This window comes from Urocampus carinirostris, chromosome 7 (assembly GCF_059441175.1).
Source record: "Urocampus carinirostris isolate Australia breed hairy pipefish chromosome 7, RoL_Ucar_1.0, whole genome shotgun sequence".
NCBI lineage: Eukaryota > Metazoa > Chordata > Actinopteri > Syngnathiformes > Syngnathidae > Urocampus > Urocampus carinirostris.
In genome coordinates, this window is record NC_142355.1 from 2128138 (window position 1) to 2155730 (window position 27593).

General features: G+C 41.2%; 1 protein-coding gene across 2 annotated transcripts in view; it reads right to left on the reverse strand.

The window, feature by feature from the left end:
- trim44 (TRIM family member 44) overlaps positions 1-27593 on the reverse strand; it is a 99948-nt gene that overhangs the window by 66515 nt on the left and 5840 nt on the right. For both annotated transcript variants that reach the window (XM_088339535.1, XM_088339534.1), the window contains exon 3: positions 23337-23414. In XM_088339535.1, the coding sequence (XP_088195661.1) occupies positions 23337-23414 (78 nt within the window). The remainder of the gene's footprint in view (positions 1-23336; positions 23415-27593) is intronic.

Consider the following 27593-nt stretch of genomic DNA (forward strand, 5'->3'; position numbering starts at 1 on the left):
ACTTACATAAGCTGCAGCTGAATATAAGCCACTGGTGCCCACATTACAACAAATAGTTTTCAAGTTTGTATTAACATAGATTCACTTTTACCTTTCAAACAGTGCCTGTAATGTGGCAGTAACAACAATAACATGCTAATATGCAGGGTTGGGTAGGGTTACTTTAACTTGATTACTTTCAATTACTTTTGGATTACTCCAATACCAAATATGCTAATAAAAGACAAAAGAAACTACATATGAAAAAAATGACTCCATTTTGTGCAGGCTTGGGGAGTAACGAAATACATGGAACGGCAAAAATGATGTTGGCAAGCTGTTTGGATTTATTTTCATTTTGTTTCTGTCGCATTTGATGTTAGTTTTGCCGGAGATCAAAGAGATCAAAGCCAGGAGAGAAAGCTTACCACGTGTTGTGAGTCATCATTTTATTCATATTGAGTTTCTTTTGTCTTTTGTTAGCATATTTGGTATCGGAGTAATCCAAAAGAAATTGAAAGTAATCAACTTAAAGTAACCCTACCCAACCCTGCTAATATGCTATTTTTGTTTATACTGAAAAACAAAGCTAAAAATTTCGAGTTGAAATAATTTCACTGATGCGGCCCACCAGATAACAAAATTCCTGGATCCAACTCCAGAGTCAAACTACGTTTGACATCCCTGGCCTAGAAGATCTTACATACCGTAAATTCCGGACTATAAGCCGCTACTTTTTTCCCAAACGTTTAGCCCTGCGGCTTATTCAGTGAAGCGGCCAATTTCTGTAATTTTTCTAACGGCCACCAGGGGCACTCGAGTACAAAAGGTAAAATTTAGACCGGTGGAATTATGCGCCGAGGAAGACTGCAACTTCTTGGCTTGTGCATAAATTAAATTAGCATAAACATACCCTCATCATGCAAAATGCAAAATGAAAGGCACATAACGCAGCACATGAGGAAGATGAGGACGGTTTACTGTGATTTTTACAAGTACGGTATGTTTTTTAACAGACCCGTTTACTGTGATGCGAGCGTGTTGGTAGCGTGTTGCTACCATTAACTGCCCTGTCACAGGCACCGTTTGGGATGAAAGTTATATTATTATTATTAATCCTTTGAAAACTCTCTCGGTGTACCGTCTTTCTTTGTAAATATGTGTAACCATGTATAATATATATTTGCAACTGTATATTTTTGTAATGTATTTATTTTAGAGACTTATTGTGATGTGTTTTCTACGAGCGAATCAAAAAGAAGGGGCGGAGCAAACGCGGGCTGACGGGAAGTGGGGTAAAGCTGAGTTAAATCTCTTTGTTGTTGCAGCGGACAATAGTGGATATATATTTTTCCCACCCTTAACTTTGGATATATACATTTTTTCGTTGGATTACCTTCAACGGTACCCGGACTTTAAAGGTTTGCATTAAATTCTAACTACCGGTATCATTTTCCGTTCATGTTGCCGATTGTGGTGGATGGATTGTGTATTAAATTTGCAGATACAATCGCGGCACCTAAAGTCAGGTTTGGGATAAACTTGTGACTGTGTTACATATTTAAATGTTGGCGCATATACAGGTGCGGTTTGTGTAAGGACAAAACCAATAATGTGCGCAAAATGTGGTGCATGCGGCTTATAATCGGGTGCGCTCTATAGTCCGGATTTTACGGTATTAGGTATTGAAAATGGAAAACATACACATGTGTACAAACAGAAGATTTTAAAAATGCATTGGCCTATATTTGCCAAACATAATGAAACTGAAATGATACTGACGTGAATATTTATTTACAGCAAGAAAATGTCTTGATAATGCTATGGAAAGCTGATCGCTTGGAGCAAATTCCCTAGAGGTGAACTTCATGCCTTCCATCTGTTGATAGAGACCGCAGAGCCTCTTTTGACTAGAACAGGCCATCTGTTTAACTTTCGAAGCTCGCTGCCAGACACTTTTAATCTACCTCTGTTTCCCAACCATGGATCTATTTGGTTATGACTCATTAGTTGACAAGAAAAAAAAACAATAAACCGAGGGCTCCATACCAAGCAACGGTTGCTTGGCCAAAACTCGTTTTCAATGTCCCTTGCCGATGTTTTTTCCACATTCCTTTTCTTAGTGTCTACAGGAATCCCAATTTTCATCAGTCATGCTAAACGAAGTGACAAAATAAGGGCATTTGTCCTCATTTGCAAAAGCATTGATGCACAGGAAATTTGAAGATACATTTTTGGCAGAGGCAATGCTACACATTTTTGCAGAGATTTGTTGCATTGTTGTATTTATTTATTCCGCCAGTATAAACCATAAACATGATCTCATCTCATCAGCCGTACCGCTTATCCTCATTAGGGTCGCGGGGGTGCTGGAGCCCATCCCAGCCAACTCCGGGCAGTGGGCATGGGACACCCTGAACTGGATGCCAGACAATCGCAGGGCACACAGGGACAACTCTTTCGCTCATTCACACCTAGGGACAACTTTGACCGGCTAATTCACCTGAAATGCATGTCTTTGGAATGTAGGAGGAAACCGGAGTGCCCGGAGGAAACCCACGCAAACACGGGGAGAACATACAAACTCCGCACAGGAAGTCTGGAGCTGGATTTGAACCCACGACAGGTTCCCATGACATGAACTGTGCCACACAAGCGCTAACCACTGCGCCACCGTGCTGCCCCATAAACATGATATATACAAGAAATCATTTGACACGCGAACTCTCAATAATGATAATATAATAGATTTAAAAACATAAAAATAATAGAGTGAAATAGATATTGTTGTGTATACTACAAGGTAATTATATAGAATAGTTTAAAAAGAAAGAATATGTAAATAACAAGACTAGAGTAGAACAGGTCGGAGGAACGTCGTTGGCATAATAATATAATACATAATAACCTAATCAATTCCAGTTGAACATACGGGTAAAAACTCTCGTTTAGACATGTAGTCTTGCTCACAATGGAGCGAAGACCGCAACCTAATGGCAGGTAATCAAAGTACCTGCGAGCAGGGTGACTGAGATCGTCTATCATTTTTAGTGTCCGTTTTCTAGTTCGATCGATGTAGATACTTTGCAGGGACGGGAGGCCAGTACCTATTATTTCCTCTGCCGTCCTCACTACTGATTCCATCTTTGACAATTCTGTCTGATTGGCGCGACCAAACCAAACTGTGATTGACCTAGTTAAAACGGATTCAATGATAGCACGATAAAAATTGACTAGAATGGATTGACGGAATCTAAATGATTTGAGTTGACGAAGGAAGTAGAGCCTTTGTCTGCCTGATTTTAGAATATCAGTAGCATTGACAGTCCATGTGAGGTCAGCTGACAAGTAAGTACCCAGAAACTTGAATGAATGGACCAGTTCCACCTCACTACCATTCATTGACAGTGGCACATGCGGGGGAGGCTTAGTACGGAAATCTATTATCATCTCCTTAGTTTTTTGCCTCCGTATAAAACAGTTGGTATTAGGTAACGGCAATAATTCCGTCACGAAAAAACGGCGGAGAAATTCTTCAGAAGACCGCGATGGCAAGGAAAAACGACGAAAGATAAACCAAAGAATACTCCTAGCAAGAAAAGGACTTTTCTGCCAAAATGGACTCAATTATATTCCTGGTGACGCTATGAGGAGGATGATAATGGGGGCTACATGTTCTGTGATGCGTGCACCCAGCGTGACAAAAAAACTGGATTGCATAAATCATTTCGCAATTGGAACTTTCAGAAAAGCACATTGGATCTGCACAACGACAATGAAAACCACAAATTAGCTATGGAAATTCCGTTGCTGCAATTGGACCTTGAAAAGGCATTACAACTGTGGTGGGACGGCAAACCACGAAGAATATATGAACTGAAAAATTTGCCATCTGTTGATAGAGACCGCAGAGCCTCTTTATAGACTAATATTTCAGCAACATTATTTTGTATAATGTACAATATTTTTGTGAACTGAAAAATCTGAAGTGACAATTGCTTTGTATTACCAATTAAGTGTGATGATTAAAACTTAACGAATATATAGATTTATATATTTTTTTTTATAAATTTGTCACAGATTTACAATTTCAACCTCGATAAGACTAAATTCGAGGACCCATAGATCTCTGTTGGGACCCATAGAGTCCCGGGACCCATCACTTTTCACAGGTAAAATGAACACTGCTGAATTCACATTAATTTGAATCAAAAGGTTTTGGAATCAAATCCAAGACTAAAAAAAGTTGAATCATAAAGTGAGATGATAAAAGATTCCTACTGATGGCTAATGCATACATTTTTAAACACCTAAATGCAGGATTATATTACAGCTGGTGCAAGTGTAGTCTTTCTACTCCTTTCTTATTATTTTACTGTCAGTCTGCTTTGTCTTTGATTTCTACAGAGCAGTCTTACTAATGTAGAATGTGAACTTTTGATGTCAAAAAAATAATCTTGAGTCTATACCAGGGATGTCAAACTCAATTGCACAAGGGGCCAAAATTAAAAACACACTTCAGGTCACGGGCCAACCAGGATAAACATGTATTAAATACACTTAAACTGAATGTTTTTGGAACATAAATATGAATAAAAACATACAAGAATATTAATTTTAAACCGTAAATCATTTATACAGTATTTATTATTTTGCTGAAAATAAAAATATCTTGTTAAATTATACAACTTAGAACTTAACATTAAAATAACATTCAAATTCCTTTGCTCCTATGTCAATGGATATATTAAAAAAAACTTAAATATCCCAAAAGATTTTGCTCTTCTAAATATATCTCCTGTCAAAAGTAGAAATATGAAAATGCTATACAAATTATTTTGTAAAAACGTCACAACATTCTGAGAACAGGGAGCCTGATGTGCTTACCTTTGGCGCAGACGGAGTAGGGCGAGAGATGGGAGGGAGTGCTTGCACTTTTTGCATAGCTCCACCCATCCCTCCCACTCACCCAATCAAATAACATTCTCTTCCGGTGTTTTGGCGTATTTACAATTTGTTCTGTGGATTCATCAAAAAGTATCTGAACACAGTAGCGTTGTACAGTCAAAACAAGTTTTTTTTTGTTTGATACCTTGACTGTAAATAGTAGTATATTCTGAAAAGTACTGCCTATCGTTTCAGCTTTGGATTGGCTTTGCGTGTAGCTGAGTTAGTTTCAAGTTTTGAACAAGATGGAGAAAATTGCATGCAATTAAATTTGTCTCTGAGCCATAGGTACTCATAGAAAGAGCCATATCTGGCTCGCGAGCCATAGGTTCCCAACCCCTGGTATATAGTATAGTATACATCATATATGAAGGAATAGGTACAGTGACTAAAACGTCAGAATATGATGTCCAGGGATGAGACAGCATTGTTCATATTGACGGGCCATTAATAACAATTAATGTAAAATGGTCTTGCGGGCCGGATATGATTACACGTATGGGCCGGACGTGGCCCGCGGGCCGGGAGTTTGACACATGTGGTCTATACTGTATGTAGCCCCCGTTAAAAAGTAAGTTGCAAATACATAAAGGATAATCATTTTAAACTGAAACAAAATATAGGAAAAACATTGTCGTAAATATGTGATCTTACAACTAAATTATCAAAAAAATATATATATTTTAATGAACAATGACCCCCCCACAATAGATTTGCACATAAAATTCCAATTTGCAACTAATATGTGTATCGATCAAAATTAAAGTACATGACCGGTCATTAAACTAAAATACAGTTGAGATTAAAAAAAGTGCTATTAAAAGAAGATTAACCAAATGTAAAACTTTGCATTTGACATTTTAAACTAAATAAGAATGTTATTTTATTTTAATTTCTGTTAAATGGTGTCTACGTTCTTATCCATGTTCATTAAATTGACGGCTTTTGCAGTGTTCTTTTTTTTCTGAATTTTTCCTTCTTTTTTCGTTTCCTTTTGTTTCTTTTTTCCTCAGCTTTTTACTACTTTTTCATTTTGGTATTTTTTTTTCTTTTTTGTTCTATTCCCCCTTCTTTTAAGTCATTTTGTGCATAATTTTACATAATATTTGGTCATATAGGGATGAAAGAAGCAAAAACAACCTGAAAAGCCGTTGAGGACCCGAAAGAGCCGGTTCCTTTTAGTGAGCCGAGCCGAAGAAGCCGGTTCTCGAAAAACTCTACTGACTTTACTCGACTTTGTTCTACTTCGACCTTGACTTCAAAATACCGCATCTAGAACACAGCGTCAGGGAAACCCGTGTATTTTTACCTTCATGCACCGTAACTTTGATTTAATTCGCCTCTTAATTAGCAATTTCGAGCCCTGATTTTTGTGAGCTGGCTAGATTTTCTTGTACGTGGAAAAGCTCTGGGTAGTGGGCAATTGTGCACACACGCAGCATAGAGGGAACCTTGATCATGTGTATCACTTTTTTTATAGTCTAAGTCTAAAATTGGAATGACTTTTTCAAAAGCAGTCTCGAAAGTTAGCCTTTACGACCACTTTGCCTGTCCTTTTTGAACTTTCAATGAACATAAGTAGAAAGCCGTGAACATAAATCCACTGAACAATCCTTTGTCCAAGCCACACCAGGATTTAAAATATAAATGTGATCACCCTTTATTATCTGTCGTGATCTGAGACATTCTTTCACGACCACAACCAATCTCCAGGACCTCCTTAATACCCATCGATCTCTCTGCCCTCTCGGCTCCTTTGTGGCCTCAACGGCAGATGGGGCCTAGAAGCCAACCCTTTGTTGTTTGTGGGAGACACTGTGTGCCGTTACTTTTTTTTTTAAACACAAGCAAAGCGTTTCCAGGAGAATGTTCCAAGTTTGCAGGGCAAATGCATCCACGCTTGCTTAACATAATTAGCATTTCGGTAAAGGCAAAGTCTCAAAATGAGGCCTCAGGAGAGTCTGGCTATTTGTAGGAAATTCATAAGAGAAAGCAATGAGGAGAGAAATTCACATGGTACAAAATGTCTTTATCGCCCCCCAAAAATATACCGTAAATTACAGACTATAAGCCGCTACTTTTCCCCCAAACTTTCAACCCTGCGGCTTATTCGGGGCGGCAGTGGCTCAGGAGGTAGAGCGCTCGTCTTGGGATCAAGGGATCCCAGTTCGAATCCCGCCTCGTCCGTGTTACATGTCGAAGTGTCCTTGGGTAAGACACTGAACCCCTAATACCCCCAATAAGCAGGTTAGCGCCTTACATGGCTGCAAGGCCGCTATTGGGAAATGTGGAGCACATTGTAAAGCGCTTTGGGAAGTCATTGACTTGAAAAGCGCTATATAAATGCAGATCATTTCATTTCATTTCATTATTCAGTGATGCGGCCATTACAAAAGGTAAGATTTAGACCGGTGGAATATATGCGCCGAGGAAGACTGCAACCTCTTGGCTTGACTAGCGGCGAGTAATCTTTCACTAAAACCGGCCGCATGCGAAAGGCAACTTTTTCGCAAGTCTGCCAGTGGATCCTGACAGCATCAAAAAATCCACCATCACCAACGGGTTCCGAAAAGCTGGTCTGCTGTGAGTGAGACACTGTTTCTTTCCGACACTGTGGAAGACGACTTTGATGGCTTCAGTTCTAAGGAGGAAGATGAGGACGGTTTACCGTGATTTTTACAAGTACGGTATGTTTTTTTAACAGACCCGTTTACTGTGTTGCGAGCGGGTGTTGCTACCATTAACTGCCCGGATGAAAGATATATTATTATTATTAAAGCTTTGAAAACTCTCTCGGTGTATCGTCTTTCTTTGTAAATATGTGTAACCATGTATAATATGTATTTGCAACTGTATATTTTTGTAATGAATTTATTTGTATCTATTATGGACACTTATTCTGATATGTTTTGGACCGGCGAATTAAAAAGAAGGGGCGTAACAAACGCGGGAAGTGGAGACCGGTAATTGTGTTTGTGGACGCGGCGGACAATAGTGGATCTATATTTTTCCCACCCTTACCTTCGGAAATATACACTTTTTCTTTGGATTACTTTCAACGGGACCCGGACTCTGCCGGTCTGCATCAAACCTTAAGTACCGGTATCATTTTCCGTTCATTTTGCCGGCTGTGATTTATGGACTGTGAATTTCAATGAAGTATATTCAGTCACTATCGCGAGACTTAAAGTCGGGTCTGGGTTAATTTTGTGTTAGTGTTATGTGGGCGCATGTGGCTTATATACAGGTGCGGCTTGTGTAAGTACAAAATCGGTTTTCCTCTTAAAATGTGATGGGTGCAGCTTACAATCAGGTGCGCTCTATAGTCCGGATTTTACGGTATATATTTTTGAAAAAACATCAACGAAAGTATTACTGGAATAGTGGAGCTTTTCGAAAATCCAGTGAAAAGTTGTGTTATATTTCAAATTGATATATATTAAACGGAGGGACCCCGCGACTGAGGATAAGCGGAGCGGATAATGAATCGATGGCTAAACGGAGGGTCTAAAAATAACTACGAGTAGATATTGATCGGATAACTCGGTGATTTTCAACCACTGTGCCACGGCACACTAGTGTGATTGTCAGGTGTGCCGTGAGAAATTATCCAATGTCACTTTTTAAAATTTTATAAAGCATCTATGAATCAGGGCAGCACGGTGGCGCAGCGGTTAGCGCGTGTGCGGCACAGATAGATAGATAGATAGATAGATACGTGCGTGGGTTCAAATCCAGCTACCGGCCTTACTGTGCGGAGTTTGTATGTTCTCCCCTTGCTTGCGTGGGTTTCCTCCCACATTCCAAAAACAGGCCGGTCCAAATTGTCCCTAGGTGTGACTGAGCGAATGAGTTGTCTGTCCCCGTGTGCCCTGCGATTGGCTGGCAACCAGTTCAGGGTGTCCCCTGCCCACTGCCCGATGATTGCTGGGATGGGCTCCAGCATCCCCGCGACCCTACTGAGGATAAGCGGTGCAGCTGATGAGATGAGATGAGATGAGAATACCTAAATATGTAACATTGATGCAATTTATTCATATACTTATGCATTTCGTTATTATTTCGGTATTTTGTTGTCGTACTTTGTCATTGTTGTATTTTGTTATCTTTGTATTGTGCTGTGCAGTTCTGAGGTCATGAGATCGAACCTCCTGTGTGGAGTTTGCATGTTCTCCCCGTGCTTGCGTGGGTTTTCTCCAGGCACTCAGTTTCCTCTCACATTCCAAAAACATGCATGTCAGGTTAATCGGTCCAAATTGTCCTTGGGTGCGAATGAGCGAGTGAGTTTTCTGTCTCCGTGTGCCCTGCGACTGGCTGGCAACCAGTTCAGGGTGTCCCCTGCAAACTGCCCGAAGATAGCTGGGATGGGTTACAGCACCCCCGCGACCCTATTGAGGATAAGCTGTGCAGATAATGGATGGATGGATGTTTATTTGTGAACAGAAACAATGTGGCGAAATGAACAGATTAAAAGAAAGTACGTTTAAGGTGGATTTCTATTTATCCGACGGCATCATCGTGTGATATGGAAAATTATTTTACACGGTTGGATTCTATGGATTCTCCTTGAGGTAACGAAGCCATTTTTGCAGACATTCAGAGAAGTTAAAGATGGACAGGGGACGTAATGTTGAGTTAAGTTAGCTTTATAGTTTCTGGGTATCCTGTTTCAGACTGATTGTGATGTTTCGCTGATGGGTATATTTTAAAATGGTCAGCATATCTTGAATCCCAAGAGTTTAAGATTTCCAATGATATCTGGCATGGCGTACTTCACTGACTGGTGACATCGTACAGACACGTATTTGTTTATCAAGAGTTCGGCAGGCCATCAAAATGTTAAGCGGTTAAGGTACCGCATATTATTAGAAGTCCATCCATCCATCCATTCATTATCTCCCGCTTATCCGGGGTCGGGTCGCGGGGGTAAGAGCCTTAAAAGGGGAGCCCAGACGTCCCTATCCCCAGCCACCTCCTCCAGCTCATCCAGCCGAGAAACATAGTCTCTCCAGCGAGTCTTGGGTCGCCCCCGGGGCCTCCTGCCGGTGGGACATGCCCGGAACACCTCCCGAGGGAAGCGTCCAGGAGGCATCCTTATCAGATGCCCGAGCCACCTCAACTGGCTCCTCTCAATGCAGAGGAGCAGTGGCTCTACACAGAGTCCCTACCGGATGACTGAGCTTCTCACCTTATCTCAAAGGGAAAACCCAAACACCCTACGGAGGAAACTCATTTCGGCCGCTTGTATCCGGGATCGTGTTCTTTCGGTCATGACCCAAAGTTCATGACCATAGGTGAGGGTAGGAACGTCGATTAACCGGTAGATCGAGAGCTTTGCCTTTCGGGTCAGCTCCCTCTTCACCACGACGGACCGATACAGGGTCCAAATGACGGCAGACGCTGCACCGACCCGTCTGTCGATCTCCTGTTCCATCCTACCCTCACTCGTGAACAAGACCCCAGGGTACTTGAACTCCTCCACTTGGGGCAAGATCTCATCCCCAACCCACAGGGAGCATGCCACCCTTTTCCGACTAAGTACCATGGTCTCGGACTTGGAGGTGCTAATCCTCATCCCGGCCGGTTCACACTCGGCTGCGAATCGCTCCAGCGACAGCTGAAGATCACGGTCTGAGGAAGCCAACAGCACCACGTCATCTGCAAAAACCAGTGACGCAATGCTGAGGCCCCCAAACCGGACTCCATCCCCACCAAGGCTGCGCCTAGAAATTCTGTCCATAAAAGTTATGCATTTTTTGCATTTATTTTTTAAAAAAGCGCCTTTCAGGCCACCCAAGGACACTGTACAAACAATGAAAAGAAAAAATACAATTTAAAAAGTTGTAAACGAAATAATAAATAAAAACAAGACATAAAATCATAAAAACATAAGAAATGGAGAAGCTATGTGTTGTAGGCAGTCCTGAACAGGTGTGTTTTTAGACGGGACTTAAAAGTGGAGAGAGGTGTGCAGTTTTGGAGGTCCAGAGGTAGATTGTTCCAAAGCTTGGGAGCAGCGCGACTGAAGGCTCTGGCTCCCATGGTGCTCAGATGGGCAGGGGGCACTGACAGTCGGAGGGAGGACGAGGATCTGAGGGAGCGAGTGGGGACGTGCACCTGGAGAAGGTCGGACAGGTAGGGAGGAGCCAGGTTGTGAATGGCCATATATGTATATAAGATGAGTTTGTAGCTGATGCGATGCTGAACAGGAAGCCAGTGTAGCTGTTGGAGAACGGGGGTGATGTGCTGCTGGGAAGATGTTTTTGTGATGATGCGAGCAGAGGCGTTTTGAACCAGCTGAATTTTATGGAGGGACTTTTGAGGAAGTCCGAAGAGGAGAGCATTGCAGTAGTCAAGGCGGGATGTGACAAGACTGTGGACGAGAATAGCAGTAGTGCGGGGGGTGAGGGAAGGGCGTTATGAACAGAATCTGTGACAAACAGCCCTGGTGGAGTCCAACCCTCACCGGGAACGAATCCGACTAACTGCCGGCAATGCGGACCAGACTCTGGCACCGGGCATACAGAGACCGCACAGCCCGGATAAGACTGTGCGGTACCCCATACTCCTGAAGCACCCCCCACAGGGACCCCCGAGGAACAGGGTCGAATGCTTTCTCCAAGTCTACAAAACACTTGTAGACCGGACAGGCAAACTCCCATGCACCCTCAAAGACCCTGCAGAGTGTGTAGAGAAAAGTCTTTCTATGTAAATATCTCATGTTTCAAAATGTACCGGGCGGGGCTTATATTTAGATGCGTTCCAGAGTACGAATTTTACGGTAATAATAGGCGTTACTTTTCAAGGAAGCATTTTGTTAGCAACAGCAGGAACGTTGATATGCTCTGACCTTTACAGGAAGGATTGCTTAATGTTTTTTTGACCTTTACACAGGTTATCCTTAATGAGTTGCCATTTCCATTAGGTCTCATGTGGCTGGTTGGATTATTCAAAACAACCTTTTGAAAGGAACAGCATTATGGTAAATAACAATTTGAACATTGATTTGAGCCTCACCATTTTCTCTCTGTGAGTCACTCAAACCTAGCTCATATTATGCTTTGAATGTAAGTTCTCTTTTTCATTTCCCACAGTTATTCCAGTTAGACCTCTCCTGGTCTGCAAACACCAAAACAGTGGTAGAGAAGGCTCAGCAGCGACTCCATTTCCTGAGAGTGCTCAGGAAAAATCATCTGAAACAGCAGCTGCAGGTGTCCTTTTACCAAGCCACAGTGGAGAGCATTCTAACATACTGCATTACGGTGTGGTATGCTGGGTGCACAGCAGCAGACAGGAAAACGCTCCAGAGGGTCATCAAAACAGCCCAGAAAATCGTCGGTTGCTCTCTGCCCAGTCTGGAGGACATTGCCTGCCCTCTCTACCTCAGCAAAGCAGAAAACATCATCAAGGACTTTTCTCACCCCGGCCACTACCTCTTTGACCTGCTGCCTTCCCGCAAGCGCTACAGGTCACACAAAACAAAAACAGACACAGAGATAGTTTTTCTTTGTGTAAATATTGTGTAAATTATAACTATAACCTTATCCTCCTTGTTTTATAACCTTATCTTCTCTGTTCCTTTATCTTCTTGGTTTCTTTTTATCCTCACTGTGAATATGTGAAACTGGAGTGCCATGCCCAATTTCATTGTCACAATATGTTAACCCATTTTGTAACAATGACAATAAAGGTATATTCTATTCTATTCTAACATTCTCAGCTGTTCACCTTCCCACTTTGTTGCAAAACCCTCTCCAGAGTCGAATCAACTTGCTCATTTTTAAACGGGTCCAATCAGTATTCATCGCGACTCTTTCTTTCTTCCCATTACTGCTCTTGGATCCTACTTCTTCACTTCAGATTTTTCAGTTCACAATATTGTACACTATACAAAATAATATTGCTGAAATATTTATATATTCATGCCGTTTTAATCATCACAGTTAATTGGTAATACAAAGCAGTTATCACTTCAAATTTTTCAGTTCATATATTCTTTGTGGTTTGCTGTCCCGCCACAGTTGTAATGCCTTCTCAAGGTCCAATCCATTATCATCCTCCTCATAGCGTCACCAGGAATATAATTCAGTCCATTTTGGCAGAAAAGTCATTTTCTTGCTAGTATTCTTTTGTGTATTTTCTTTCGTCGAATCGTTCGCTTCAAAACACGTGTTTTCCTTGCCTTCGCGGTCTTTTGAAGAATTTCTCCTCCGTTTTTTCGTCCCGGAATTATTGCCGTTGTTACCACTTTCTGTGTTGTTTCGACTTGTTACCAACACTGAAAAAATTACCAATTTTTTGTTGATTTGCACCTAATACCAACTGTTTTTTCGGAGGCATACTTCTCTTTCAACGACGTCATCCCGAAGCAACGAGATCTCGTTTGCCGAGATCGGCGCGAGACCAAAACAACAATGGTGGATCTGCCTGACGAAAAGTTTGGAGTGTGGTAAATCTTTGTTAAAAAGGAAAAAGTACCGTATTTTCCGCACTATAAGGCGCACCGGGTAATAGGGCGCACCCCAAAAAATAGTTCTTGGTCCTATATTTTCCATACATAAGGCGCACCGGATTATAAGGCGCTACAATGGGAATGTCGACAACAGTCAGATAGTTCAGTCCAACTGATTACCCCCTTAACATTCCCAAAGCTTGCAAAGAAGCAAATACGTGTCTCAGACATGTACGGAAACAGTGTCTGTACGATGTCACCAATCACTCAAATGCATCGTTCCAAATATCATTCGGAAGGTTAAAGTCTTGGGATTCAAGAAATGCCAAACATTTCTTAGTTTCCATTTTATTTTTTGCTGGCAACTGTGTGGACAGCAAAGTAAGAATTTGATTGTGCAGGTAAATGGGGTTCTTTACTGTGCATATAACAATAAACACTTTGAATTGAATTGAGTTTAAAAATAGACTCATCACAGACACATCAAGATCGTTCTAAAACAAAATACCGGGAAAATATAAAGCCGCATAGCTCACCTAAGTTCTCTTGCAGCCTTCACGTTCATTACTGATACGTAACCATGGTCTTCTTACAACCGTGAGTGTAGTAAATCCAGGAAAGTCAAATATTTACAAATACAGAATAGTAAAACATGTTTTCTCTATGCCGTAGTGCAACCCAATGTGTGATTCACATTCATCTTTTTCGGCCAATTACAGGCCTGTTTCGCCCCTTCAGCCTATGCGAGCCTGTAAATGATAAAAAGGATCCGCCCCCTTTACCTCTGAATAACTTTAGCCAATAGTGACCGATTCAAATGATGATTGACACATTGGTTAGGAAATGAAACGCCGGTATATAAATCCCAGCATACACCGCGGACGACTTCGCCTTCGGGGGAAAATCGAGTCGGCGGCTGCTTTCATTAGTTGCAAGACTTTGCGACTTAATATTGATCCCTATATAAGGCGCACTGTATTATCAGGCGCATGGTCAGCTTTTGAAAAAAATAAAGGCTTTTAGGTGCGCCTTATAGTGCGGAAAATACGGTAATCGGGTAATAATGACAATTTGGTGTCAAAAACGTTGCGTCCCGGGGACGCACGTTGATCGGACCCAATGCGTCCCCAGCAAAAATGATGCGTTTAGGACGCAGGGACGCGGGCAAACGAGAGCACCGGGTATATTAATGAGTATTGAAAAAAAACGATGTATGAAAAAAAGGATACTTCATTGTTGGGCCACATGAACTAGGCTCCACTTTAATTTGAACTAAAAACAAGAGATACAAATGTTAAGCCCATTTTTTTTCCCTTCCCCCTTTCAACTTGTTTTGAGAGGAGCCCAAGTGGCAAGTTAAGCCACTTTTCTTTGGGAATGATACTGGGTCATTCGATTAAAATTCTGCGAGCAGAGGCACAGCTACAGAATTACGACGCGATGGCTGAATCGGCTAGAGAGGGAAAGTGGGAGGAGTGCGCATAAGGCAAAGTAGAGGAAGGGGATAACTATTATCAAGTCATGTTTAAAGAGACGGACATTTTTTTCCAGGAGTGTTCCGTCAGCTTTTCCTTAGACCGGGGGTGTCAAACAGGCGGCCCGCGGGCAGGATCAGGCCCGCTAAGAGGAAGAAATCTGGCCCGCGAGACAACGCTCAGAGAAGCGCAAGAGAAAAACAAGCTGCAGGTTGAAATATGTCCACTTGATGTTGCCAAAGCCAGGTTCCTCTCACAAAGACACTGAACTTGTATTTCTCTCTCTCTCTCTCTCTCTCTCTCTCTCTCTCTCACACCCCTTTTCTCCGTCTCTTTCACTCCCTGTGTCTCTCTCTCTTTTTCTCTTTCGTTGTTGCTCTTTGTCTCTTTCTCTCTGTGTCTTTTTAACTTCATTTGCTCTAACTTCCTTTATTCCTTTTCTCTTTCTCTCTTCCTACCCTTCGCGCTTTTCTTTTCTCTTTTCTCTCCTTCTGTCTTTCTATTTCTCTCTGGATATCTTTCTTCCTCTACCTTTCTTTTCCCCCTCTCTCACGACTTTTTATCTTTTGTTTCTCACGCTCTCTCCCTCTCTCTTTTCTTTCTTTGTCCTGCCTTCTCTCCTCCCCCCCTCTTTCTCTTATTTCTTTATCTCTCTTTTTCTTTCTCTTTAATCTACTAGTCCGGCCCCCGACAGAATGTTTGTTCTAGCGTGTGGCCCCCGAGTTCAAATGAGTTTGACACCCCTGCTCTAATGTGTCTAACGGCATTTTAAGAAGTGAAATTAATGATTTTTGAAGAGTGTTACGTTTTAAAGCCAAGTCGTGGTTTAATTTTAAACGAATCATCATTTTCTTCCACAAAAGACTTTAATACTTTACAACTTTAACTCAAGGTTAGGTTTTGCTCGTTTACCAACTCTCACAAAGGGACCTTTCCTTACCAGAAGCCGTCAGTCTGATGCTCGCCTGACATGCATAATAATGCGAGCGTTGACATTTGGGGGTGCGGAGAGGACACGCTGACAAATTCACATTATATCTCTACCGATGCCCTGTGAGAGGATGGGAAAGAGGGCTTCAAGCCAGTCCTGTGCACCTCCATATTGGAATAGCAGATGACTGATTAATGTTAAGGCAGTCCTTGGGGCGGCAAGCATATTTCACTATGATAATATGACGCAAATTTGGCTATGGTGCCAGCTGCCGGTTACTCAAATTAACCTTCCGCAATATGCTACTGCACTTAGGTCAAATCTCTGCAGGCGCTTAACAATGCTACGGAGTTCTCGTTTTCCCCACCGGGTCCAGACCCGGTTAATGTGGAGCCACATGGGTAGCCGATAGAGCAGGAATATGGATGCTCTCTATGATGGATGGCGACTTGAGACTGCAGTCATCGTACCTGTCCTTGACGCTCGCATTGGCATGGTGCAGAGAGGACAGTCAAGTTTGACTTGCAAAATATGTCCCAAGATGGTAATTACATACTGTATTTTACAAAGTTGTTTTCCTTTATTTGAACCCGAGCCCTCTTGTCAGGAATAGTTTGCGTTCAAGTGGAAGTCAACCCCAAAACTTTGCCAACAAGAATACAGTCATACCCAATGTTCCCTATCGCGCACTGACTGCACATTCTCAGTGCACAAGAAAATCTAGCCAGCTAACAAAAATTAGGGCTTGAAATTGCCAATTAAGAAGCGAATTAAGTCAAAGTTACGATGCATGAAGGTAAAAATACAAGGGTTCCCCTGACGTTGTGTTCTAAATGCGGTATTTGGAAGTCAAGGTCGAAGTAAAATGAAGTTGAGTAAAGTCAGTAGAATTTTTCGAGAACCGGCTTCTTCGGCTCGGCTCACTGAAGGAAACCGGCTCTATCGGGTCCTAAACGGCTCTTCAGGTTGTTTTTGCTTCTTTAATCCCAACATGACCAAATATTAAGTGAAATTATGCACAACATGACTTAAAGGAAGGGGGGAATAAAACAAAAAAGAAAAAAATACCAAAATGAAAAAGTAGTGAAAAGCTGAGAAAAAAAGAAAGAAAAGGAAGAGAAAAAAGAAGGAAAATTCTAAAAAAAGGCAGAAAAAAAGGCAAGAAAGAAACAAAGGAAAAAAAGTGAGTAGAGAACATAAAGAAAAATGTAACAGCTAGGAAAAAAATAAACACAATGAGATTTTTTTTAAAGGAATTAAAAAAACAGGGAAAAAAGTTTGTGTTGCATTCAAATATTTTCCAATTATACCAAGTCAATCTTGTTGCCAACATTGTACTTTCACTAAAAAATGTGATTAAATACAGTTGTGTATCGTGCAACCGACTCAATAAGCCCCCAAAAATGTTAGTATTATGCGACAAAAGATACCAGGAAAAAAAAGAAATGGAAATCTAGTGAAAGAATTGTTGTAAAAATAAATGACGTTTGTAGGCCGTACAACCTTTGCAATAATACATTAGTCGATTCATTTATTGCCGGAAACTCATCAAAATGTAACTTGATGTCATCTTTTGGACATGTTTGCTAATGACTTAGTTGCCACACTTGGGATTGCTGTTGCTCACTGTTGTTTCAAGCGTTGCTCACCGACTTTGTGTGAACGCTCAGACCCCTGGAAAATGACAGGGAACATTGGTCATACCTCAAGAATTTTGATTTACGAGAGAAAATCCAAGTAACAAGCATTCCCAGTCCTATCAGACGCACACTTGTTTATATCACTCAGAATATCCGTTTTTATCATACAGCATGTCCTTTTTGTGACTTAAGCAATAAGATACAGAAAGGATAATGGTAAAGTTTATAAGAAAAAAAGGAGATTTATGTAAACTGGAACAAACCAGGAAATAACAGACACACATTAGCATGGTGTTTGTGTGAGTAACGAAGCTAATGAGTACGATCGATCAAAACATCCTTTTTGTACGCTATTGAAAAAAAAAGATGGCATCAGGGCCAATGTTCCCTCTAATTTTCCACGGGTCTGAGCGTTCACACAAAGTCGGTGAGCAGCGCTTGAAACAACAGTGAGCAACCATAATCCCAAGTGAGGCAAGATAATTTATTATCAAACATTTCCAAAACTTGACATCAAGTTACATTTTGCCGAGTTTCCGGCAATGCAAAATTATTTAGATCTCGTTGTGGAGTGAAACGAAGTCCGTCTTTTTTAGAGAACCGGCTTTTTTGTCTCAACTCATTAAAAAGAGCCGGCTCTCAAACGGCTCACTTGCTTTGATGATTGATATTACAAATTATGTTGTACAAAGAAGTTAAGAAAAAAAGGAAGTATAAAAGGAGAAAATCGGTATATTACCAACAATAATTTGATGCAGAAAATGAATTAATAATTTGATGACTAAAACTGAATGAATATATAGAGTTATATTATATATTTGTCGCCAATTTACGATTTCAACCGCGATAACACTAAATTTTGGGGACCCATAGATCTCTGTTGGGACCCATAGATTTTTGAGTATGCGAGTCCCCGGGACCCATCACTTATAACAGGTAAAATGAACACTGGACTTAATGTAAATATGTGGTGTTGCCACGGTGCCAGACCACTTTACAACACAAATTACACGTCACACTTTCCTTTCTGTATTTGCCTTCCTATTTGCCTGTGATTTTTAGCTTCTGGTAGGAATGATCACATAGATGTGGTCCTGTCCTCTGCCTGGCAGGCAGAATACAGTAACAGGCCAGGTAGGGAGAGGTGCTAAAAGTGTACCCGTCAGTTACACATTCAGACATAAACTTATAAGTGAGCGTGGTGGATTAGAGAGAAGGACTCTACAAAGAGAAGCGGCGCTTTGAGGAAAAATGAGAAAAATAAATGGTATTGATCCCAGGAAAATAGTATCGAACCGATCCAAGTCATCAATATTTGGATGCGCCCACTCCTCCAATTTGTTCCAGTCCTGTTAAAATTGTATTCATCACTACAGACATCCATTGAGCAACGATGATAAGTTACAGAAGCTTAACCAATAAACTTGACAAGCAACAATAAATTCCTAAGAGGGAGGTAGCTCTCCATGTTCTGCTCCCCGTTAAATTTCCATCAATAAGAACGCAAAGCAAAGAGCTGTAGTGCTATTAATAAGTCTGACGAGAGTAACAGACAAGCAATACCTTACAGAGGGGCTGTAATTAAAAAAACTCAGAAAGTGTCCCTGAAGTAATTACTTGGAATATTATTTATGTTGCACTGCTGTGTAGCATTACCGTATTTTACGCACTATAAGGCGCACCGGGTTATAGGGCGCACCCCCCAAAAATAGTTTTTGGTCCTATATTTTCCATACATGAGGCGCACCGGATTATAAGGCGCTACAATGGGAACGTCGCTAAAACAGTCAGATAGTTCAGTCCAACTTATTACCCCCTTAGCATTCTGAAAGCTTGCAAAGAAGCAAATACGTGTCTCAGACATGTACGGAAACGGTGTCTGTACCATGTCACCGATCACTCAAATGCATCGTTCCACATATCATTCGGAAGGTTAAAGTCTTGGGATTCAAGATTTCGCTGGCAACTGTGTGGACAGCAAAGTCAGAATTTTATTGTGCAGGGAAACGGGGTTCTTTACTGTGCATATGACAATAAACACTTTGAATTGAATTGAGTTTAAAAATAGACGCATCACAGACACATCAAGATCGTTCTAAAACAAAATACCGGGAAAATATAAAGCCGCATAGCTCACCTAAGTTCTCTTGCAGCCATCACGTTCAATAATGATACGTAACCATGGTCTTCTTACAACCGTGAGTATAGTCAATCCAGGAGAATAAAATATTTACAAATACAGAATAGTAAAAAATGTTTTCTCCATGCCGTAGTGCAACCCAACGCGTGATTCCCATTCATCTTTTTCGGCCAATTGCAGGCTTTGTTTCGCCCCTTTAGCCTATGCGAGCCTGTAAATGATCAAAAGGATCCGCCCCCTTTACCTCCGAATATCTTTAGCCAATAGTGACCGATTCAAATGATGATTGACATATTGGTTAGGAAATGAAACGCCGGTATACAAATCCCAGCATACACCGCGGACTACTTCGCCTTCGGGGGAAAATCGAGTCGGCGGCTGCTTGCCTTAGTTGCAAGACTTTGCGACTTAATTTTGATCCATATATAAGGCGCACTGTATGATAAGGCGCATGGTCAGCTTTTGAAAAAAATAAAGGCTTTTAGGTGCGCCTTATAGTGCGGAAAATACTGTATATCAAAAGTTGCGTCCTTTTTATTCCATTTATTATTTAAATGGATGTTCCGTCGGTATTTATCACCGTTTAAAATACATAACATGTGCGGCACTCAGCTTGAGACTTGATTCAATTAACTGATTTTGGGCCGCAAGGGTTTGAGTCAAAGCTAAAGAAAATCTGGTTAGACGTGTCCTCCTTAATTCTGTGGGTGACAATCTTGGAATTAACCTTATCATGGATGTGAAGAAGTGACATCAAGTGAAGGCTGAAGCTGGTAATCGCATAATAACTTCCAAGTCTCTTAACCATTCTTCGTAAATCTGCATGAGCCAAGTCCTGCTCTGTGACGAATAAAAGGTATAAAACTAGAGCTATAAATCATGGATTCAAATAAATCCCTCAGCACTTTTGTGACACATATTTTCCTGATTATTTTTTAAGTCAAGTCATGTCATTTTTATTTGTATAGCCCTTAATCACAAAGAGTCTCAAAGGGCTGCACAGGTTATTACACAGACTATTTTTCAGACTATTATTACACCCTGATCTGGAACCAACATGAGGGCAAGGAAAAACTCAATAACCTCAACATGAGGAAATTAAAGAAACCTTGAGAAGGGACAGTCTCCAAGGGCTGCACAGACCACAGACTATTGCAATCTACAGACTATTATTACACCATCCACTGATCTGGAACCAACACGAGAGCAAGGAAAAACTCAAAAACCTCAACAGAGGAGGAAAATGAAGAAACCTTGAGAAGGGATAGTCTCCAAAGGCTGCACAGACCACAGACTATTGCAATCTACAGACTATTATTACACCATCCCCTGATCTGGAACCAACACGAGGGCAAAGAAAAACTCAAAAACCTCAACATGAGGAAAATGAAGAAACCTTGAGAAGGGACTGTCTCCAAAGGCTGCACAGACCACAGACTATTGCAAAATCCATTCACTTCTTAAATCAGAGGTGTCAAACAGGTGGCCCGCGGGCCAGATCAGGCCCGCTAATGGATTGAATCCGGCTCGCGAGACCACACTCAGAGAAGCGCAAGAGCAAAACGAGCTGCAGGTTTAAATATGTCAACTTGATGTTGCCAAAAGCCGTGGGCCTTTCACAAATATGCTGTACTTGTACCTCTCTCTCTCTCTCTCTCTCTCTCTCTCCCTCCTCCTTTCCACCCCTTTTCTCCCACTCTGTTTCTATCTCTTACTCTCTGTGTCTCTCTTTTTCTCTTCCTTTGTTGCTCTTTGTCTCTTTCTCTCTCTGTGTCTTTTAACCTCTTTTGCTCCAACTTCCTTTTTTCCTTTCCTCTCTTTTCTCTTTCTCTCTTCATACCCTTCGCGCTTTCTTTTCTCTTTTCTCTCCTTCTGTCTTTCTATTTCTCTTTGGATTTCTTTTTTCCTCTCCCTTTCTTTTCCCCCTCTGTGACGACTTTTTATCTTTTGTTTCTCATGCTCTCTCCCTCTATCTCTTTTTCTTTCTTTGTCCCGCCCTCTCTCCTTTTCACTCCCTCTTTCTCTAATTTCTTTATATCTCTTTTTCTTTCTCTTTAATCTACTAGTCCGGCCCCCGACAGAATGTTTGTTCTATCGAGTTAAAATGAGTTTGACACCCCTGTCTTAAATAGAGAGAATTTCTATGCATGACGTAACGGAGCTATTGAGGTCAAACAGCTGAAACCATTTTTAACAGCAACAGAAATTTGTTTAAAAAGCATGACAGCTGAAAGGATTCCACTACAAGGATAAATGGGCCGCTACTGTTCTATACCTATATTACAGTTTGATCCATATTCTGTTTGCAAAATAGAAGTTAAGAAGCTTTATGGCAGCAATTTCAAGCATTTACAAGCACTTGATCTAATTCAAGCAATTTTAAAACCTTTCGAACACAACATCATATATTCAAGCCTTTTACAGGATTTTAAGCAGCCGCACGAACCATGATTAAATGGTTGCTTTTGTCTACTCGAAATAATATTGATAGATGGACATAATACTCCACAATCTCCCAAAGCTAGAGATAAACCTTTCACAGGGTTTAGAGAGCCTATTTTTTTCTATATACAGTGGAACCTCGCTAGTTCGCAATTCCACTTTTGCGGGTTCAGAGCTTCGCGGGTCTAAAAAATATACCTTACCTTCTCAATAAAGGAATTTATTGACTTGACGCCGTTGAGCGCGAGCTTGTGTCAACTGAGGACACGGTGTGGACACTCTTATTGTGAAGGGGAGGGGGAGGCCCTGACACAATGCTTAGTCATTGGAAGAACGCAAGGAGAAGGGAGGAGCTGCGAACCGGAGCGAAACGTCAACGGCGTGTTCCGTACTTCGCAACCCGTACAAGGCGCGCTCCATCCGGTGTTTGGACCTTACGGCTATGCGGTAGATCTCTGAGTTTCCTTGCGCCATGGAGTCTGTGTGTTCCTGCATCAACCGAACACCGAGCCAGTAAATCTGTGGGAATACTTTTAACCCAAAACTATTTTTTGGCAACTTCTTCAATACGTATATATTTAAAAAATTTTATACTGCCACTCACTTTTGGGAACGTTTCTCCTGCTTGTCGGGGCGGCAGTAGCTCAGGAGGTAGAGCACTTGTCTTGGGATCAAGGGATCCCAGTTCGAATCCCGGCTCGTCCGTGTTACATGTCGAAGTGTCCTTGGGTAAGACACTGAACCCCTAATACCCCCAATAAGCAGGTTAGCGCCTTACATGGCTGCAAGGCCGCTATTGGGAAATGTGGAGCACATTGTAAAGCGCTTTGGGAAGTCATTGACTTGAAAAGCGCTATATAAATGCAGATCATTTCATTTCATTTCAAATCCTATTCATAATCCTTTTTTTTTTTTATTTTTGAACGTTCATGTTAGCGTAATCTTTCGTACGGAAGATTACGCTAACGCGAACGTACGATTAGCCTGGGTTAGCTTCATGTTTACGTTCATGGTAAACATGCAGGGTGTTGGAACGGATTAAAACGATTTTACATTACTTTTAAAATCGGTTTTCGAACAGGGTTCTGGAACGGATTATGGTCGAGAACCGAGGTTCCACTGTAACATGAATTTCACTCTCTCCCTCTCTCTCTACCCGTATTCTATATGGTGTACTGTATACAGGGGGGTATACTGTGTACCTGTATACGTTATTTTAAAGTATTTTTGAAGGGGCGCTGCTACTTCGCGTATTTTCAGTTTTCGCGTGTGGTCTTGGTCCCCATTAACCGCGATAACCGAGGGATTACTGTATCCGTTTTTTTCTTACCTCTGAATTAGTCCACTTCTTTGAAATCGCTTCTTCCATTTGTTGGGTACAGTCCAGCAGGTCAAGGCCCTGCCTATTCTACAAAATCAACACAAACAGATTATTATTGATAAGTTCCACATACTATAATTCTCAAACACTGTATGGTCAAAGATGTGTGAGGCAATTTGAAGGGCAAACATTACCAAAGTAAACCGAAGGAATCTATATCAAGTTTCTGGCAATTCCCTCAAAATACAGAAAGAGGATAAAAATATTTACCGTAAATTCCGTACTATAAGGCGCACCTGATTATAAGCCGCACCCCCCACATTTCGGGAGGAAATCCGATTTAGTATACACACAAGCCGCACCGGTATATTAGCCGCATGCACCCACCTTTTTGATTGGACAAATTTAATGGGGGTAATTTGTGTAGATTTATTATTTCTTTATCATTTTTCCATTATCCATTATCGGTCATATTATGATACACTTCAAAGCTATTAGGCCGAGAAATGTGTTTGCAGTGAAGAGGCTGGGTCAAGGTCCTAGCCTAACCGGGGGGGATTTTGTAAGGTTTATTGTTCTACATTCTTTATCAATTATCCATTATCGGTCAAATCATAATACACCACAAAGCCAAGAGGCCGAGACACTTGCTTACAGCCAAGAGGCTGAGTCAAGGTTCTAGCCATAGGGCCAAGCAGCGATCAGTGCAAATGCATCATAGATGCACTGATTACTATTGTAACTCCTGGATAGTACTCGAATCCGGAACAACAGTTTGCCTAACCGACACATATCAGCAGAGTCCAAAACTCACAACCGGCGAATTGAATGTAAAATGATACCGGTGGTTATCATTTGATGCAGACCTGCAAAGTACGGGTACCCGTTGAAAGTAATCCAAGCAAAAAAAAAAGTGTATATTTCCAAAGGTAAGGGTGGGAAAAATATATATCCACCTTTGTCTGCCGTGTCCGAAAACACTCACCTTTACCGGTTCCCCCCTTCCATAATCCCCCGCGTCTGTTACGCCCCTTCTATTTAATTGGTCATTGCAAGACTTATCAGAATAAGTGTCCAAAATAAATACAAATAAATACATTACAAAAAGATACAGTTGCAAATACATATTATACATGGTTACACATATTTACGAAGAAAGCTGGTACACCGAGAGTTTTCAAAGCTTTGATTATGATATTATAACTTTCATCCCAAACCGTGACTGTGAAGGGTAGCAAAACGCTACTCCTAACACGCTCGCAACGCTTAAAGCGTAGCTGTTAAAAAAAGCCATACCGTAAATGTGAAATTCACGGTAAACCGTCCTCGTCTGTCTCCTCATAATTGTCGCCATCAAGGGCGTCTTCCTCATATTTGAAACGAACCTCTGTCCCCTGTCATACGGACAATTCGATCGTAGACTAAGAGGATGCAGTCTACCTCGGCGCACAATGCCACCGGTCTAAATTTTACTTTTTGTACTCGAGTGCCGCTGGTGGTCGTTAGAAAAATGACATCAATTGGCCGCTTCACTGAATAAGCCGCAGGGCTGGACATTTGGGAAAAAAGTAGCGGCTTATAGTCCGGAATTTACGGTAGTTCTTTTAGCAAAGATAATAAGGCCTTGGGCTTAGAGTGACCCCGTTTTGTCTCGCGCCAATCCATAGGGGGACCCGATGGAAGGGAAAACGTTGCAGCAAATGGGAGCGACTTTGTTTTTCAGGAGCTGAGCTGCCAGCCAGAGAAGGTTTAGATATACTACTGAACTCTGATTGTCATTGATCCCATTTTATCTTGTATGTTTTCCTGCTAAAAGTGCCGTTACTTGTAACGGATCAAAAGAACAAGCATTTTTTTCGACCATTGTGCAAAACCAGAGCTGAGATCAGTGATCAGATCACAGAACATTTCACGGACTGAAATTTTTCAAACGAAAAAAATGTTACGACAAGTCAATCGGAAACATGTAATGAAATTTTTTTTTTTACATCCTCCAATTTAAATTTCATTTGAACAAAATACAAAACTTTCTCCCCGTGCTTGCGTGGGTTTCCTCCGGGCACTCCGGTTTCCTCCCACATTCCAAAAACATGCATGTCAGGTGAATTGGCCGGTCCAAATTGTCCATAGGTGTGATTGAGCGAGTGAGTTGTCTGTCCCCGTGTGCCCTGCGATTGGCTGGCAACCAGTTCAGGGTGTCCCCTGCCCACTGCCCGATGATTGCTGGGATGGGCTCCAGCACCCCCGCGACCCTACTGAGGATAAGCGGTGTAGCTAATGAGATGAGATGAGCCAAAACTTTCGTCATGTTAGGATTACGTTTGAACTCTCATGTCAGCACCAATGTTCCCTGTAATTTTTCCCGGGTCTGAGCGTTCACACAAAGTCGGTGAGCAACGCTTGAAACGACAGTGAGCAACAGCAATCCCAAGTGTGGCAACTAAATCATTATCAAACATGTCCAAAACTTGACATCACGTTACATTTTGCTGAGTTTCTGGCAATGCAAAAAAAAAATTCACTTTTGAATGAATAGACCTATGTATTATTGCAAAGGTTGTATGGCCTACAAACGTAATTTGTTTTAACAACAATTCTTTCACAAGATTTCCCTTTCTTTTTTTTTCCTGGTATCTTTTGTCGCATAATATTAACATTTTTGGGGGCTTATTTAGTGGGTCGCACGATACACAACTGTATTTAATCACATTTTTAGTGGAAGTACAATGTTGGCAACAAGATTCACTTGATATAATTGGAAATTATTTGAATACAACACAAACTTTTTCCTCTTTTTCCCTGTTTTTTTTCACCCTTTTTTAAATTCCTTTCTAAAAAAATCTCATTGTGTTTATTTTTTCCTAGCTTTTACTTTTTTCATTCTTTTTTGTTCTCTATTACTTTTTTCCCTTTATTTGCTTCTTTCTTTTCTTCTGGCTTTTTTTCTGAAATTTTCCTGCTCTTTTTTTCTCTTTTTCTCTCCTTTTGTTTTGTTTTTTTCTCAGCTTTTGACTACTTTTTCATTTTGGTAGTTTTTTCTTTTTGTTCTATTTACCCCCTTTCTTTTAAGTCATTTTGTGCACAATTCTACATAATATTTGGTGTAGGGATTAAAGAAGCAAAAACCACCTGAAGAGCAGTTTGGGACCCGAAAAGTGAGCCGAGCCGAAGAAGCCGGTTCTCGAAAAACTCTACTGACTTTACACAACTTCGTTCTACTTCAACATTGACTTCAAAATACCGCATTTAGAACACAGCATCCAGGGAACCCGTGTATTTTTACCTTCATGCACTGTAACTTTGACTTGAGTCGCTTCTTAATTAGTAATTTCGAGCCCTCATTTTTGTAAGCTGGCTCGATTTTCTTGTGAGCGGAAAAGCTCTGGGTAGTGCGCAATTGCGCACACACGCATCTTAGAGGGAACATTGGTCAGCACCTTTTCAATTTCACATAAAAGCATTAGATTCAGAAATTTGATAAACAGGGAAAATGCAGCAGTCTCACTCACTTAAGTCACTTATTTTGTTGAAAAGTGTCAGCATCTAACAGGTAATTCATACATCATAGCAGATGTCAGGGATGACATCTTGAATCTTATCTGCTTGATGCACTGTCACAGCATGAAAGCAAATAATCTTGCAGTCATTTCCTGCGCCATGTGTCAATCAAAACATCTACAGCCAAGTGATTCATTGGGTTCACTACTGATAGGACAAGCAGAGGCTCAGGAGGTAGAGCGCTCGTCTTGGGATCAAGAGATCGTAGTTCGAATCCCGGCTCGTCCGTGTTACATGTAGAAGTGTCCTTGGGTAAGACACTGAACCCCTAATACCCCCAATAAGCAGGCTAGCGTCTTACATGGCTGCAATACAAGGCCGCTATTGGGAAATGTGAAGCACACTGTAAAGCGCTTTGGGAAGTCATTGACTTGAAAAGCGCTATAAAAATGAAGATTATTTCAACCCAAATTGCATGCATAAGGCAACAGTGGATGCATCTTGAAATTAATGTGGCAATTTCTTGAGGTTATGTGATGGTGACAATAGCATACCTGTCAACCTGTACGTTTTTGCTGGTTATTATGCATTTTAAGACGTGTACAAGAACGGCAGATCAATCAAGTCAAATGAGTTTCAATTGTGTAGTGAAAGGAAGTCCGTCTCTTTTTAGAAAACCGGCTATTTCGGCTCAACTCATTAAAGAGAGCCGACCCTCAAACGGCTCACTTGCTTTCATACATTATATCAGAATTATGATGTTGTATA